Source organism: Coenobita brevimanus, chromosome 40, assembly GCF_032717465.1.
Source record: "Coenobita brevimanus isolate Jiangsu-jjx chromosome 40, ASM3271746v2, whole genome shotgun sequence".
Lineage (NCBI taxonomy): Eukaryota > Metazoa > Arthropoda > Malacostraca > Decapoda > Coenobitidae > Coenobita > Coenobita brevimanus.
In genome coordinates this window covers 59,421,313-59,437,862 of record NC_136993.1, presented here as the reverse complement: position 1 = coordinate 59,437,862, position 16,550 = coordinate 59,421,313, and the positions used below count along the sequence as shown (strand labels likewise).

Below are 16,550 nucleotides of genomic sequence, written 5' to 3'. Positions count from 1 at the left end.
ACTTGCATATTTATCAGGCACATCTACTACCAAGCTACTCTCAGCCTGAGGAACAACCTTAGGGGATTTACCACAAACATTCACCAATGCTTTATGCATGGCGAACATGTCACACTTCCTCAAATCTGCTCCTTCTTCCGAGTGCACGACCACAAATTTTGTAAATGACTCTTTCTGTTCATGCAGATCAAACACAGACCGGACTACTCTCATGGGACGATGACAGGATCCCCTAGCTGGAGGTCAACGTCCTTGTAAGGCTCCAGGGTCGCCACAAGAGACGGAGAATTCATAGGAGGTCCTTCAGACATGCCACAGGGTTGTGTTGTTGGGTTGCCTGCCAATTCATTTTGGGTTGCTTCTATCATATAAAGAACAAAAGCCTTCATTTCCCCACCTCTCCACCCACAACAGACCCCAACAAGGGGAGGTCATATGCCAGAGACAACACCACTGGTGACCCCAGAGGTAGCAGAAAAGTATATGTGGGTAACCACCGGGGGACCTGGGCAAGGGTGACTCCAGGACGATCGGAGCCACCAGGCCCCCCAGTGCCCACTTGACCCCAGTCAATGCATGACCAGCCTATTGACCTGATGGGCCCAACCAGGCCACCCATCTAGCCAGAATATGAACCAAAGAGGTGCATTGCTAGCCGCAGGGTGCATCGTGCAGCATCGCTCAACCCCCAGGACTCCCGTCTCCCAGCATTACAGGACGCCACACACGGCAAACACGTGGGGAGGCAACAGTCTTGCCATAGACGGCAAATAGGCAAGGATTAACATCACCAGCAGGCCTCCTCCACCAGTGATGTAGGGGGTTGTTGGCCCACTTGGCCGACAAATGCCGAACCCTACAAAGGTAGGCATGCCTCCAAAGTAGGTGGGACAGCCAACCACGCTTCAAGACCCGTCACCACGTCAAGGTGTCCCCCAGCGGTGAGGATGCAACAGGTTAACTCATAAAGTGTTTCCTTCTGACTGTTTATCCTATCGTCTACGATCTCCAGTCTTTCAAATGCAGTGTGCCAAGCATCGCAAAATGAACAGAACTTGAATTTGGCTCTCTGTTATCTTGTTTTTGTTTTTTTTTCTTGGAGGGAACATGTCCAGATCTTTGGTGCTCCTGTTCAGCTGCATGTGATCTCATCCTCACAGGGTCCTGGTATTGTGGAGTCAGTTTCACCTTCTGATGCTTTTGTTGGTGGTGCTGGCTACCTGAAATCACCTAAGGTGGCCTGCAAATCACCTGCCAAACAGCCTGTTTGACCAGCTCCCAAGAAGAATGTTATAAAGCTTTCTGCTTCCTCCTCCTCATGATTGCCTTCAGATCCTTGGCACAGTGTCCATACCTGCCTGCTTACCAGGGACTATTCTTTCCCATACCTTACCCTGCTCCTTCCTGCATTATGGGTTCTGTCATTTAGTGGTTCTGCCATGGTTTCTTTGTCAGTTGGGACGAATTGCGTTGTCTTGTTGCACAGTATTCGCCAATATGCATGCACATCCATGAGACCTTGGTTGGTGACGCTGTTCCTTCTGGTCATGGGTACCATGTATTTCATTCTAATCATGTTCCAGGCTAAGAATGTCATGGAGGAACTGCCTTCTTCCTACATTGTGATATTCCGTTCACTCATCTTAGCCTTTCCATTCACTTGCAAGCTGGTGCTGTTCATATTTGTCTACATCATTGGTATACAATTTGTAGTTTAATCTCCTTCTTAGTGCTACTGTTGTGTGGGTAGATCTGTAACACCGTATTCATAATCTTCCTTCATCCTTTCTCTTACTGAGAGGTCTGATTGGTGGACACCAACTGTGAGATGACAATGTGGCCAACCTTCGGGGTGGTATGCTGGCTTCTTTTGTTGGGTATGAGGAGTTGAGTGCCTTGAATTCTGATGAGAGGATGTATTTCCATAGCCAGATTGGGACTTTTACTGTCATTGATTTGTCTTTGTGCCCAGCTGATGTTGATTTGGATTCTGACTGGAGTATACTGCCAAACTTGCAACACCCCACCCTTATAACTGGTGCCTACAACCTCGTCTTTCATGCTGGCGTCTGAATAGAGTGGACTGGCAGATTTTCACAGAGTTTTGTTCCACTGGCTGCTCTGTGGTTGATTTTGGGAGCGCTGATGAAGTGGTGGCTTATTTACCTGATTTGTTGCACTCAGCAACTCTTTTCTCCATTGCAAAGAAGAAGGTCAGTTTCATAAACATCCTGTTCCATGGAGGACCCATGACTGCAGTTCTGCACTGAGGACCAAATGGGTATGCTTGTCTCGGCTTTATAAGCATTGTGGGGGTCCTTCATGTTTGATGGCATTCGGGAGGGCGAAGCTCGTGCATGACGGGTGTTAAAGGAGGCCAAACGTTACTCATGGAGGGGATATGTTTCCACTATTAACAAGAGCTCACTCAGGTGTGGTGAGAAAAACTTTAGGGATTTTTACCCCCCCCCCTCTTCTTGTTTTATCTAATACAATTGGAACGCATATAATCCTTTTGTTATTACCGAGCTGTTTGTAGATCAATGGGATGGTATGTTAAAGATTAATACTTATTTGCCTTCAGCATTTGGAATCTCGTGGTTTCAGTTTTGCCACTTTTGGAAGAGAGTCTTATGAAGTCTTTTTTTTTTTTTCTGACCTTCTAGGATCTCTGACAGGTCTCTCTCCTGGTTGTGATGATATTCATTTTGCATTTTTACGCCACCTGTCTGATAGATCACTCTCGTTTTTTGCTGTCATTGTATAAAAGAATCTGGTGTACTGGTGAAAATTTGACCTTGTGGGATGTTGCTGCCCCCCATCCCCAAGCCAAGTAAGGATAATCTAGAGGCAACATATTATTGGCACATTTCTCTAACTTCTTCTATGTGTAAATCTTTGAAAAGATGGTGAATGGTCGGGTTGTGTGGATTTTGGCGTGAAATGATTACCTGTCTTCAGTCCAGTATGGTTATCGTAAATTGCAGTCTTCCTCTGATGCCGTGCTGTCCCTGGAATCTTCTGTCATTGAGGATTTATCCACTAACCAGCACCAGGTCACGATCTCCTTCGATCTGGAAAAGGTATGTGACACTTCCTGGTTCCATGTCATATTACGTTCTCTTCATGCATTTGCTGTTCTTGGGCGCTTGCCAATTTTTGTTCAGCAGTTTTTATCTAACAGTTTTCTAAGGGTCCAAATGGGAGCGTGCTTTCTATACTGTTTGCGTTAGCCTGATTCTCTTGTCCCCCGCCCCCTTGCCCCGCGCACTCACCTTTCGGCCCGAGTAGGAGTTCTGAGCCAGTCTTGCCGGGCCAGCATCAGGTAAACGTGTCAGGAGCTCTATCGAAGCAACAAAACTTTTACTTATCCCCTTAACTGCAATTATATCTTTTCCATTTAATTAGGATATATGTTTTGCAGTAAAGGATGCTGGAGAAAAGTACCAAGGAACATCACCGGCCTGAAAGGTTTGTGAAGTAACGAAAGTTCCCTCTATGAAAATAAAAAGGTATACATTCTACAAAGAACTGTTTTGACATTTTCCTTATACATAAGATGGAAATGGAGAGACGATAAGAAATATAGTACAAAAGTAACAGAGGAAAGGGAGATGAATTTGAGAGGAGGGGGACGAGGAGGAGGAGGACTGGAGAACACGCACACACACACACACACACACACACACACACACACACACACATACACATAGCACAACCCTTTTCCCTCTGTAAGATTATAATGACCACATGTATAGAATCAAAATTCTTATACGGCATTGTTGGTATGAATAATTATACCGTATAACTAATTATACTGTACTGAGTAGGCGAAGCCAGTGACATTTCGTTATCCTACTTCTGTATTCGATCCATCTAATTTTAATGAAATTAATGAAGGAAATAAATAATGAAAATTACAATATCGTTATGATACTGAGGTAACTTACCAGACATAACAGAAGACTAATATGTTTAATAGCAACAGCGGCACAGCTGCAATGTGTTATTGCCAATCTCCGAACTTCCTTGGCGCCAAAATTCAGCTGCAGTCGCGGGTGGAGGCGGGGTAGTTCTTTTCAAACTGATTTTGGTTCATTTAGCAAATTTTAGTGCTTCCTTTGTCATAAAGAACCGAATTCAAAGTAAAAGTACTTAATACGATACTGTTTCATGGTAAGGCTCATTATTCTTTCAGTAAGAAGAATTATCTCAGCCAATCAGCAACGAGTAGAGCTGGACGTGGCCGGGGCATCAGAAGGGGGCGGGGCACAAGAGAAGCAGGCTAACACGAACAGTATAAACCCCGTTCACTCGATGACAGGGTGCCGTAGGTGAGTATCCTCTGTTTTACATTCTTTGCTTTGGCCACTGACAGTGAATCAGAGTACTCCCGGATGGTTTACTGGCTTACTCAGTGTCGACAAGCTTTGATATCTGTCATTACATCTGGGATGTCTTTGGCTGAACTATAGCTGGCTCTTAATAGGATTGCAGAGTGGGCTATGTTTCAAGGCTTCCATATTGCATATACAAAGACTGTGGCTATGCAATTTTGTCATCTTCGTGAGCTTCAACGACACCCAGTCCTGCATCTCTGTGGTACCAGAAGCTCGTGCAAGGAAGGGATTTCGTTTCTGGGTCTTATTTTGATAGACGACTGACCTGGATTCCTCATTTTTGTTATGTTAAGACATCTAGTATTAAGGCCATGAGTCGCCTAAGGTAGACAGATTGGTGGGGTGGGCAGGGCAGTGGGGGTGAGTGGGCAGGTTTGGTGAGTAGGTGGGTAATGGGAAAAATATGTCCACAAGAGGAATAGATCCTTGGGGATTATATCGCTGGGGAAATGGGCCCAATGAGGAACATAGGATCACAGGGTAAAATTGTACCATGGGGTATTCTCCCACAGGGTTGGTTATCTTCCAGGGTCCCAGGTAATGCTTGTATGCACGATCACAGGGTTTTACGCGAGCAACGACGGGTACCCCAGCTAGTAATGGATATTTATGGAAACATTTTTGTTGTTAGATATTTCCAGTCAGAATCAAATTTTACAAATTGCTACCAGCATTTCTGCATGGCATTTACGTTAACATGGGTTATATTCTTCATTTTACTCCCCGACACATCATATTAATCATCTATGGATCCTATGAATCACTCTTAACTGAATAAAATCGATTACCGTTAGCTAAATAAAACAGAACTGACACAAAAACTTGGAGACGAAGAAGGAGTGAATTAGAATCATGCTCCCATAAAAAAAAAAAAATGGACTTAATTATAGCGCCTGGTCTTATATTCGGCCAAGGGATGCTTAACAGAGCTCCGTAAATGATCAGAGAAACAACCAATTAATTCTCCTATGAGGAAGTTTGGCCATCAAAGGCCATGTGACTGATTATGCATTCAGAGATCCAGCTCCCCAAATCAAGGATATTGTAGCCACAGAGACCTAAGACAGAGATGTGTCCTTCCCAGACACCACCCTTATCTACTACACTGTCAGCACAAACTAAAACTCACACCCAGTCCGCTATGCCTTCACTGTAATGCAGCATCTCTTATTACAATGCACTCACCTGAAACATATTACTCTTACAACTCTGACAAACCTTCACCATAAACCTGGAAATAGTCTCTGAGAGTACCTAGCTGAGGACGGGGGTTCCTTCCATTTTGCCTGGTTCCCGTCCAGTGAGCCGGGGAATATGACAATAACAACAAAGCACCCTTTGATTTGGAGCCACGTCCAGTTGCTCCATCACAGCTGGGGACTAAGGCTCACGGATTGGTTAGACCGATCATACTGATCTGAAGGTTGGGTTGAACTGGTACAAGTACCAGCTATGCCGTCTTAAGTGTTATGCAAGGGATCGAATGGCCTGGTGACTTAGTGTGCTAAGGTGCTTCAACCAGAGGTAACCTGTATTGGTATAATTCCTTCAGAGAACTTTTTTCTCCTTCCTCTTTTTCTTTTTCTTCTTTTTTGCAACCAGCTGATAATTTTATTCAACTTCAAGGCTTTTGAGTTTGAATAAAGTTACGTATAACCTTTATTAACCCCATTAGTGCGAGCGACCATTCCTAAGTTTTATACATCGTCTTGAAACAGCAAGAGTAAGGAAAACTAATATTTCATCGTAGTGAAGGCGTAAAATTCATAGTTTGGTTGGAGTTTATTACTCCAGTAACGCCACTCACGAGACCTGACTGGTCACGAAGGCCGTCATTTTCTGGACTGAGCAGTCAAGCCATAATTCCTTTGGTCCTGATCGGGGGGTAAAGAAGAGATTAGATGGCTGATTCCACAGCACATAATTATACCAGTTTAAAAAAATACAAAGTGTTCTCCTCTTATACACTTTGAGTGGTATGTAAGCTCTGAATTTATTTTATCTTCAATATATATTGAAAAAGAAAAACGCTAAAGAAACAAAGGTTTCAGAAGAAAAGATGGAGTGTTCCGACTGTAAACGTCAAAGCGAGTTCGGTTCATAAGAACACACACACACACACACACACACACGATCTGCGCGGGAGCATTGTGTGCTGTGGTAGCCACGGATATATAAAGGTACAGAGATGAGCGTACACTGCAATAGTTGGTGAGGGTGCAAAGTTGGTGGTTTCTGCTTGTTGGATACCATTGAAAAGGTAAGGTTCTGAGTCTGACAGTCGTTGAAGAATCTTTTCTCACAGCGAGCCTGTTACAGATGTATTGCCTTTGTTCAACTTCCATCTGGGTGAACCATTCTTGTTGCTAAAGTCTTTCGCGAAAAAAAAAAAAATAATAATAATAAAAAAATAGGGAGGATAAGCGATGCAGGACTTGAAAAGGAAGTTTCTGTAAACAATGTTTTGTTTGATGAAGACGTTTTCATAATCTGTCTTGATATTGATTACTATTTATTTAATGTGTGCCAAGCATTTTCGAAAACGTTAGACGCCATATAGCTAAAGCAGACAGGTTAAAATACGGCTACTGTCCCATTGATAAAGTGCCGGATCAGAAATATAATAATGTTGTTTCTGTGTTAACGAGTGGCTAACAGACAAAAATATTCTGGTCATATTCGACCTAACCTCGTTCAGTGAGGTGTCGTATTATAGTTTCTACAGCATGATTACATGATTGTCAAAGTTCGAGATTAAATTTCGGTTTATATACTCGCTGACATTCGATTTCAATAGGATGTCATAGATTATTAAGATTTGAAGCGTTGCCTCAGATTGATGGAGGTGAGGCAAATTAAAAATAAAAGTACGGTGGATACAGTGGATTTTGCTCTTCTGAATTGTATGCTGCATCTCTCCACCACTATGGCGGGCGCGTAGTTCTCGTTTACCGGCAAACTCTCATCCTTTCTCTGTCCAGCTCTCTGATGCAGGAGTTAACCATTACTCCCAGTCCGTCATATATGCAGCAGGTCAGCTCTGAAACTGTTTCCCTCTGTCTGTATTTCCTACCTATTACAAACTTCAGTCTTTTAAACGCAGTGTGTTCGGGCATCTCGAAGTGAACAGATAATAAATTTAGCCGTCCCATCCTTTTTTAATTTTTCTTGAAGGGAATAATCTTGCGAGCTACTAGCCATTGGTTGATTAACCTTTCATTGAAATACATTATAATAGCACTGTAACAAGTATAAAATTACTACAAGAGGGAATTATTAAGCCATTCCGTTAATGATCGTGGTTTGCATTCGTGGGGGAGGTTGATTTTTGTTTGGGATTGTGTGGGTGTTGTGGTTTTCAAAATAACGCTAACTTTTGTGAAAGTTATCCAACTCACATCCGAAAGTCATTAGTGAGGCACTGACAGACGAAGGCGGTCCAAAAGATGCTCCAACACCTAATAATGTAATGGCTTTTATTAAAATAATTTCGAGGGCATTTGTGTGTCATAACTCTATGGAATAATAGGTGCAGCACATAGGCGTCCGGAGGGGGGGGGGGGCAAGGGGGGACAGTTGCCCCTCTTCCTTGGAATTCGACGGCTTCAGTTCTTGTTCAAGGATGATTGATTTGAGTCGATTCATGCATTCTGTCACTATGCATTTGATGTAAGTCATGTAACTCATGTAAGTATATGCCTATGCCTATTTAGAGTGTGTGTATTTTGATATACAGTATTATAACCGCACATATGTGTATAATTTATTTCCCCTCCCCATACAAAAAATCCAGCGTACGCCCCTGGTGCGGCAAGACAATGGTAGTATGAAATGCCATCTGACTGATTTGTTCTCTCTCTCTCTCTCTCTTTGTTTACACACACACACACACACACACACACACACACACACACACACACACATTATATATATATATATATATATATATATATATATATATATATATATATATATATATATATATATATATATATATATATATATATATATATATATATATATATATATATATATATATATATAAATGAATGACGGTGTATTAACTCGCTAACATTCAATTTCAATAGGCTGACAGATTATTATATTAAGATTATACGGGCTACGTGTCAAGTGTGTTTGGTGGAGGATTAGTGCCCCTCCCTGTAAAACAATTAACTCTAAGCCCTTGGCCACCCCGTTTGGGATACATGGTGTCTGGCAATGAATGAATGAAATTTTACGGGCTGCCTTAAAACGATGGGGGTTAAATGAGGCAAATTTAAAGAAATACAGTGGATGCTGCTCCTCTGAAGTGTCTGGTTGAGTCTCCGCACCACTACTCTCGTCTAGCAGAAAACTTATCCCTTTTCTGTCTAACTCTCTGATGCAGGATTTAATCGTTACTCCCAGTCCGTCATGTATGCAGCAGTTCAACTCTGGAACTGTTTTACTCTGAATATATATATATATATATATATATATATATATATATATATATATCTATATATATATACACACACACACACACACACACACACGCTCTATCTATCTATCTATCTATTCCCAGACGCCTAAATCCCGTTCGGAGTGGCCACAAACAAATCGCCTCCACGTCGCTCTGTCCCCCGCCATTTCACTGCCCCGCTCCCAACTCACACCCCAATCTCTTATATACCTCTCCACCCCATCCCTCCATCTCATCCTCGGCCTCCCCCTCCCTCTTCCCTCCTCCACCTCACTCACATACACTCTCTTCGTCAGTCTTTCACCCTCCATCCTCTCCACATGGCCAAACCACCTCAGTGTATTCCTCCTAACGCATCCTATCACATCCACATCCACACCACAACGCTTCTTTATATTTTGTCAGCCTGTCTCTCCATGTGAATCCACAGGCTCCTCTTAAATAACTCATTTCCACTGCTCTCACTCTTGACTTGTGTCCTTCCAGCAACGTCCAAGCTTCACTTCCATACGTTAGAGTTAGTATCACAATATTGTCATGTAGTAACTTTTTCACTTCCATGCTCACTTCCCTGCTTCTTATCACTGCTTTCAAGGAACCAGCAACCATCCTTCCCTGCTGTACCCTTTCAAGCACTTCACCCTCCAAACCTCCATCCTTACTCATCACACTACCTAAGTACTTAAACGTACTCACATTTTCCAATTTCTCACCATCCAATCTCGCTGTACATTCACTGACTTCACCTCTCTCAAAGACCATCACTTTACTCTTCCCTACATTCACCTTTAGATTCCGTTTCTTACACACTCTCCCAAACTCATCCACCAAGCCTTGCGGCTCTCCTTCGTATTCACTCAATAACACAGTATCATCTGCAAACAACAGTACAGGGAGTTTCCAAACACTACCCTCTCTCACCAGGGCCACTCCAACATCCACTACCCTACCTTGTACCTCTTTTATTACCCCATCCATGTACAGATTGAACAACCATGGAGACATAACACATCCCTGTTTCAACCCAACCTTCAATGAGAAAAATTCACTCAGTTCATCAACCACACACACTGCAGCCTTAGGACCATCATACATACTCTTCACAGCATTCAACAACTTCCCATCTACTCCATATATTCTTAATACTTTCCACAATCCTTGTCTATCCACCCTGTCATATGCTTTCTCCAAATCCATTAAGGCCGCATACAACTTCTTTCCTTTCTCTAGGAACTTTTCCACTAAAGATCTAAGAATGAATAGCTGATCTACACACCCTCTTCCCTTCCTAAAGCCTCCCTGTTCTTCTCCAACTAATTCCTCTGTTCTTTCTCTAACTCTGTCAATAAGTATCCTACCATACACTTTTCCTATTATACTAAGAAGACAGATGCCCCTATGATTACCACACACTTCTTTTTCCCCTTTTCCTTTGTACAAGAGAATAATTATACCTGACTTCCCATCCTCCGGGACTCTACCTTCCTCCCAGGCCAATCTGCACATTATCCACATCCAGTCTACTACAATCTTTCTCCCATACTTCTGCATTTCACCACACACTTCATCAATTCCTGGGGCTTTCCCAAATTTAACTTTCTTCAGTGCTTCCACAACTTCTATCCTACTGATTTCTTCCTGTCTTCTCACCTCCCTCCTTCTCCCAGCCATTCCCCAGCCACTTATACTCGCATTACTTTCATCCTCTATGTTCAACAATTCCTTAAAGTGTTCTCTCCAAATGCTCACTTTTTCTCCCTTCTCCACTAGTAATCTACCATTTTTATCTTTCACTCCCCTGCTAACTTCACTTCCACCCTGTCTTACTCTTTTCACCTCTTTCCAGAATATTTTCTTACAGTCTCTCCACTTTACACTCAAGTTCCTTCAAAATTCCTCATCCGCTCTCTTCTTACTCTCTCTTACTAATCTTTTCACCTCTCTCTTTCTTTCTACATATAACTCTTCCGCCTCTCAACTTCTTCCACGCCCCTATTTCTCATCGATTCATTGTATGCTTTCTTCTTTTGTGCCACAGCCTGTCTCACCTCTTCATTCCACCACGCTGTTCCTTGCACACCCCTCCATCTTCTCTTCATCCCACATACCACATCACATGCTGCACATATTTCTTCTGTAAATATCCTGCACACACCTTCCACGTCCCTCATCTGCTCCAATTCATATTTGCCTAATCGTTCCTCCGCTTCTCTCTTATACTCTGGCTTTTTCTCATCCTCTTGTAACCTTTCCACTCTCCTTACAAATACTCCTTCTTCCCGTCCTTCCCTTCTTATATATATATATATATATATATATATATATATATATATATATATATATATATATATATATATATCATCTCATCAGCCGTTTGAGTGTCCACTGCAGGATCGGCCTATCCCTACCGAAGTGGGGACGATACAGCCAATGTATCTCTACCAAGTGGCTTAGGCTGTCTAGCAGAGATTGTATGTAGGGTGAGACGTGAATGTAAGAGTAATTGTAGTGTTGGAGTGGCTTTGGATGTCTGTGTAGTCTGTGAACCAAGTGTAATCGGCCCGCGTAAGCCGACTGAGTGTAAGCATACCTTATAGTATGCGACACTGGTTCAGCCACAGTACCCCTTGTGTCCGCCAATGCAGTACGTGGCCATAAGAACGCCCCAAATTTATTACCCTGGCGGGGCGCGAACCCTCGTTCTTCAGTGTACAAAAACGCACACTTTACCACGGTACCACAGAGGCTCCATATATATATATATATATATATATATATATATATATATATATATATATATATATATATATATATATATATATATATATATATATATATATATATATATATATATATATATATATATATATATATATATATATATATATATAATTAGAGAGAGAGAGAGAGAGTGGTCTTGTTTTTGAGTCAACACACATTATAAAAATATGTTATGTCATTATGAATATCTCCTGCGGAAACGTCTAATGTTAGAGTCGAGAAGGAATGAAAGTATTCAAAGGTCTGCCCGGACCCAGTAAACTTCCATAACTTTCCTGACAACACTAGCTTTACAGACATTTACATAATTTTTTCCATAAATTGCTAGCATCATATTGCCATCTATCCTTAATAAATTAACTCTGACACACCGTCCAAATCAAACATTACAGACCTACACATGATTCCCAACCTATCACTAAACCCTCGTCTGTCCCCAGTCCCCCGCCTCCCCCCCCCCTTCACACACCCAGTTACCAGACATAAGAGGTCTGGCTGCCGCTTCACATTCGCCTGTCTCACACCAGTGCTTCGGGAGGTGGGTAATGCAGAACTTTCCCTGACTGTACCTAATGAAATAGGGGAGGAACTGAAAATTGGATTTGCTCCTGATTGCTGAGTTTATGTTAAATGAAAGTGAATGGAAACTGTGAGAATTGATGAATGAATTGGGAAGAAACTGTAAGAAGCAAAATAACACAGTAAATACAGCAAAAGAGTATAGTTAATGTTTCTGAAAGGAATGAACTGAAGTGCTCAGGGAGCATGAATGGTCAGGAAATGGAGAACGTCAGTGCCTTCAGATTTTTAATGTAGTGTAGTAATCATGTGCAGTGCTTAGAAGATGAGGTGCGTGAAAATATACAACGAGGAAGGAAATCTCCAGGTATGAGGTGTTGACAAGTAATTGTAAGATGAGCGTGGATTAAAAACAGAAAAGAAAACCTTGTATGATAGCTTTGTCATCCATTGTCAATGCATGGGATTGCACCTGGAATTAGAGGGAAGGGCATGAGTCGGGAGTAATAGGAATTGGAAACAGTTATTTGAGAGAAGTGCGTGGCGTTCCTTGGAGACTGCTACGACAGATAAGGAAGCTTCAGAGTATTGTGGTGTAGATGTGGATATGCTCTTAATTGTTATAAGACGTACAGTGCGTTAAAAAAAAAATACAAGTATGAGAACAACTTTGTGGTAAACAAACTGAAATATCAACGATGTAATTTGAAACACGACTGATACCTTATGATCCTGTGACACATGTTTGTAGCCCTGAAATATTTATGACATGTGACATATTTATGCTATAGTGTTATCACACGCATTTCCTACAGTCGTGACACATCAATGCTATATTTAATACAGGTGTATTATTATTACAGACGTGAGCTTATGATTTCACAACTATCAACCCCCAAGTGAGGAAACTATTTTTAGGCATTGTGCACCGAGATGGTTTATCATTGTAATGGTAGGGGAGAGTGAGAGGTGGGTTAGGGGGGTGTATGTGAATAAAATTTGAGGGCACGACAGTGAGAGGTAGTCCAGTGGAGGGGCGGTGCGGACAGGTACATGAATGAGGGTAGTGTGAGTTGAAGGGAGGACACCCTGATAGTAAATAACAGGGCGAAAATGAGATTATTTGTTCATGACCATCCCCTCCAGAACTGTGGCATCTGACTATAAGCAGACAGATATTTACTTTATATTAACCATTTCATCCGAATAAGTACGATAATTTTACTATACACATTATAATTTAACAAGGCCTAAAATTACTATGTCTGCATCTTTAGTGCTGATGTGCAATAATACATTAACATTAGGATGTGATGTTATTCCCAGAGAAATGTTATGGACATAATATGGAACCTTAGCATTGTACGTGCCTACCAATGAGCAACATGCAGTAAGCTTCTTGTAGGAAGTTTGTAACTTCTTGTAGTGTGTTTTGTAGATCAGTTATACATATATTAGACTCGTGGACAAACCTCCTACCGCCCCCCCTATCTCCACTGCTGACGCAGGTCAAGACGACGTGGCAAACACCAGAGCCACATTTATAATGCATCTTACTCACCTTCTCACTCAGGTGACTCATCGCTACTCATTTAGTCACCACAGCTACCAGTGTGGGAAGCCGACGTCACCATGTGTATCTCCTGAGACGACATCACCATGCGTGTTTGCTGAGATGACGCCACGCCAATCAACGTGTGACTGACACCAGGCACTTCTTACCCACTGCTCGTTACTCATTCTTATTCACATAGCTCCTACTCATACTCATTTATTTCCACAGTATTGAGTGGGAATTCGACGTTCTATGGTGAGGTTTGCCTATGACTGCAGCTGTTAACCACTACAATCAACACTGAAATCAGGCCATGGAATTTCTGGAGTAATATCGTCCATCAACTCAGCCCTAGAATTATCGAAAGGAGATCTCAATTCAAATCTGCATTTATCTTCTGAGATCGACATCTGCTGTCAACACGCCCATGTATCAAGTGGGTGTAATTATACTTACTCATTTCTTCTCAGTGCTATAAATTAGGTAAAATCACCTCCTTTACTTAATTTTATATATACCGTACACTTATACACTCACTATCTATCATTCATTACAGCTCATTCATTCATCTGTTTAGTTAGGACATAAACAAAAGACGTATTTCATAACACCATGCCTTAGCAACATGAATTCTTTTTTGCTGAGTGATATGGCAGGAATATTTCACATCCACCCGTATTAGTAACAGATGATACACAGTTAGCGCCCACTGCGGATACACAATAAGGAGAGCACCAGGGTAACACACCCACCCTACAAACTTCACTGCCGACTAAAGACAAAGAAACTAATACCTCAATTCTAGATGATAATGATGATGATTGGCAAACCCCCTCTGATGTAGCGAGTGAGAACTTTGTCTCTGACTTGCACATCTATGAAAATATACTTAACAGAGTTCATCGTTCAGGGAAAACCTATTCCACTGTTCCCTCACACAACGATAAACAAGTCCAAGTTAAATTAACAGAGCAACCAGTGAAAATGAATAACGCAACCAATACCACGGATCAAACATCCCCACCTCATGTTTACATTTATCATGAGGATAGAACTGCCCCAAAATTCTCTGGCGCAGAAAAAGATCGCATTGATGTTATTTCATCGGTCAATCAGTGCAAACAGATCTTCCTAAGAAGGCACATAACAGATGAACAAGAGAAAATTGCTATTATTTCCTCTTGGATTAATCAGGAAAGGTGCCCGGCAGGAAACTTGCTTAAGTCAGATAACTTCTCTGAGCTAAGACATATGATGAATTTAAAATTGAATTTTGGAAGAAATTTTCTGGAGGTATGAAGTTTTTCCCAGGTATAATCCCAGAATTACATAAGATTGTAGATCTTGTAAGGAAGCACACTACAAATCATGTCCTCAGTGAAATAACTGCCGATGTCTCCACTATCAAAAGAACATTATTAGCTACCTTAGAAAACTCAACCTGGGTAACAGGAGATGGAAAGATGTCCCCAGACCTTGTTGTGGACATCATTGGTTACGTAGCTGCCTTGTGTAAATTACATGATAGGACCCTCCCCATTCCGAACCTGTCAGGGTGACCCGATGGCACTTTGACAGGGCAGACTGGGATGGATTTAGAAATTATCTTGCTGATTTTCCATGGCAGTCTTTCTTCTCTAGTGATCCCAGTTCTACCCAGTCCCACATTTGCGACTTAATACTAGCTGGTATGGATTTATTCATACCAAGTCAACAATTCACTAAAAGATCAAACTCTCCAAAATGGTTTGATGGCAATTGTGCCAGAGCAACAGCCCAAAAGTCATTAGCATATAACTCTTACTTAAAATCAAAAACATCTGAATCACTCTCCCAATTTAAAATTGCTAGAAATCATGCAAAAGCTGTATTAAATCTATCTAAATCAAACTTTCTTCAAAAGCAAGCATCAAAACTACTTAACAACCCTAATGACAATAGAATATTCTGGTCAACTCTTAATTCTTTCAATAATAACTTTAACAAGTCATCTTCCATTCCCCCACTAAAATCTTCAGATGGCAATATTACAAATGACCCACGTGGGAAAGCAGATATCTTTGCTAGTACCTTTGCAAGAAACTCTACCATAGATGATACCAGCCAGAATGTCTCAGTACTGGAACTTGATTCTCCCGAAATTGCCCCACTTAAAATACAGACAAGATTCGTAAAATCCATCCTAGACAATTTACCTACCAACAAAGCTCCAGGCCCAGATGGAATTCCGCCAATTGTTTTGAAAAAGTGTTCCCCTGAACTTGCCTCTTTCCTAGCTAAATTATTCAGACTATGCATACGTACTTCTTTATTCCCAAATTCATGAAAAGAAGCCAATATCCACCCACTTCCGAAGAAAGGAAATTCGTCTGACCCCTCCAATTACAGATCAATAGCTGTCACATCTTCTCTTGGTAAGGTATTTGAAACTTTAATTAATAAGCATATTGTTAAACATCTTGAATCCAACAACTTAATTAGTGATAGACAATACGGTTTTCGCCACGAAAGATCCACCATTGACATAATCTCTTAACTCATACCATCCATCAATCAATTGATCTTTTTGGAGAAACTCATGCAGTAGCTCTTGATATCTCTAAAGCTTTCGACAGAGTATGGCACCGTTCCCTGCTGCCCAAACTCCCTTGCTATGGACTAACGTCTTTTGTTCCTTTGATTTCTTCTTATCTTAGTGACAGGAAAATAAGAGTAAAAGTAGATGATGTATATTCGAATTTCCACTCAATTAACGCCGGCGTGCCGCAGGGATCAGTTCTGGCGCCAACCCTATTTCTGGTTCATATTAATGATCTCTTATCTGTCACTC

The 16,550-nt window shown here is 41.5% G+C and overlaps 1 protein-coding gene across 1 annotated transcript in view; it reads left to right on the top strand.

The window, feature by feature from the left end:
* The first annotated feature begins 219 nt into the window (after nt 1–219).
* Nucleotides 220–16,550, top strand: part of LOC145397141 (uncharacterized) — a 93,660-nt gene continuing 77,329 nt past the window's right edge. The window contains exons 1-5 of the mRNA XM_080270338.1: nt 220–254; nt 1,103–1,265; nt 1,584–1,698; nt 4,199–4,334; nt 4,913–4,937. Coding sequence (XP_080126464.1) covers nt 220–254; nt 1,103–1,265; nt 1,584–1,698; nt 4,199–4,334; nt 4,913–4,937 — 474 coding nt within the window. The remainder of the gene's footprint in view (nt 255–1,102; nt 1,266–1,583; nt 1,699–4,198; nt 4,335–4,912; nt 4,938–16,550) is intronic.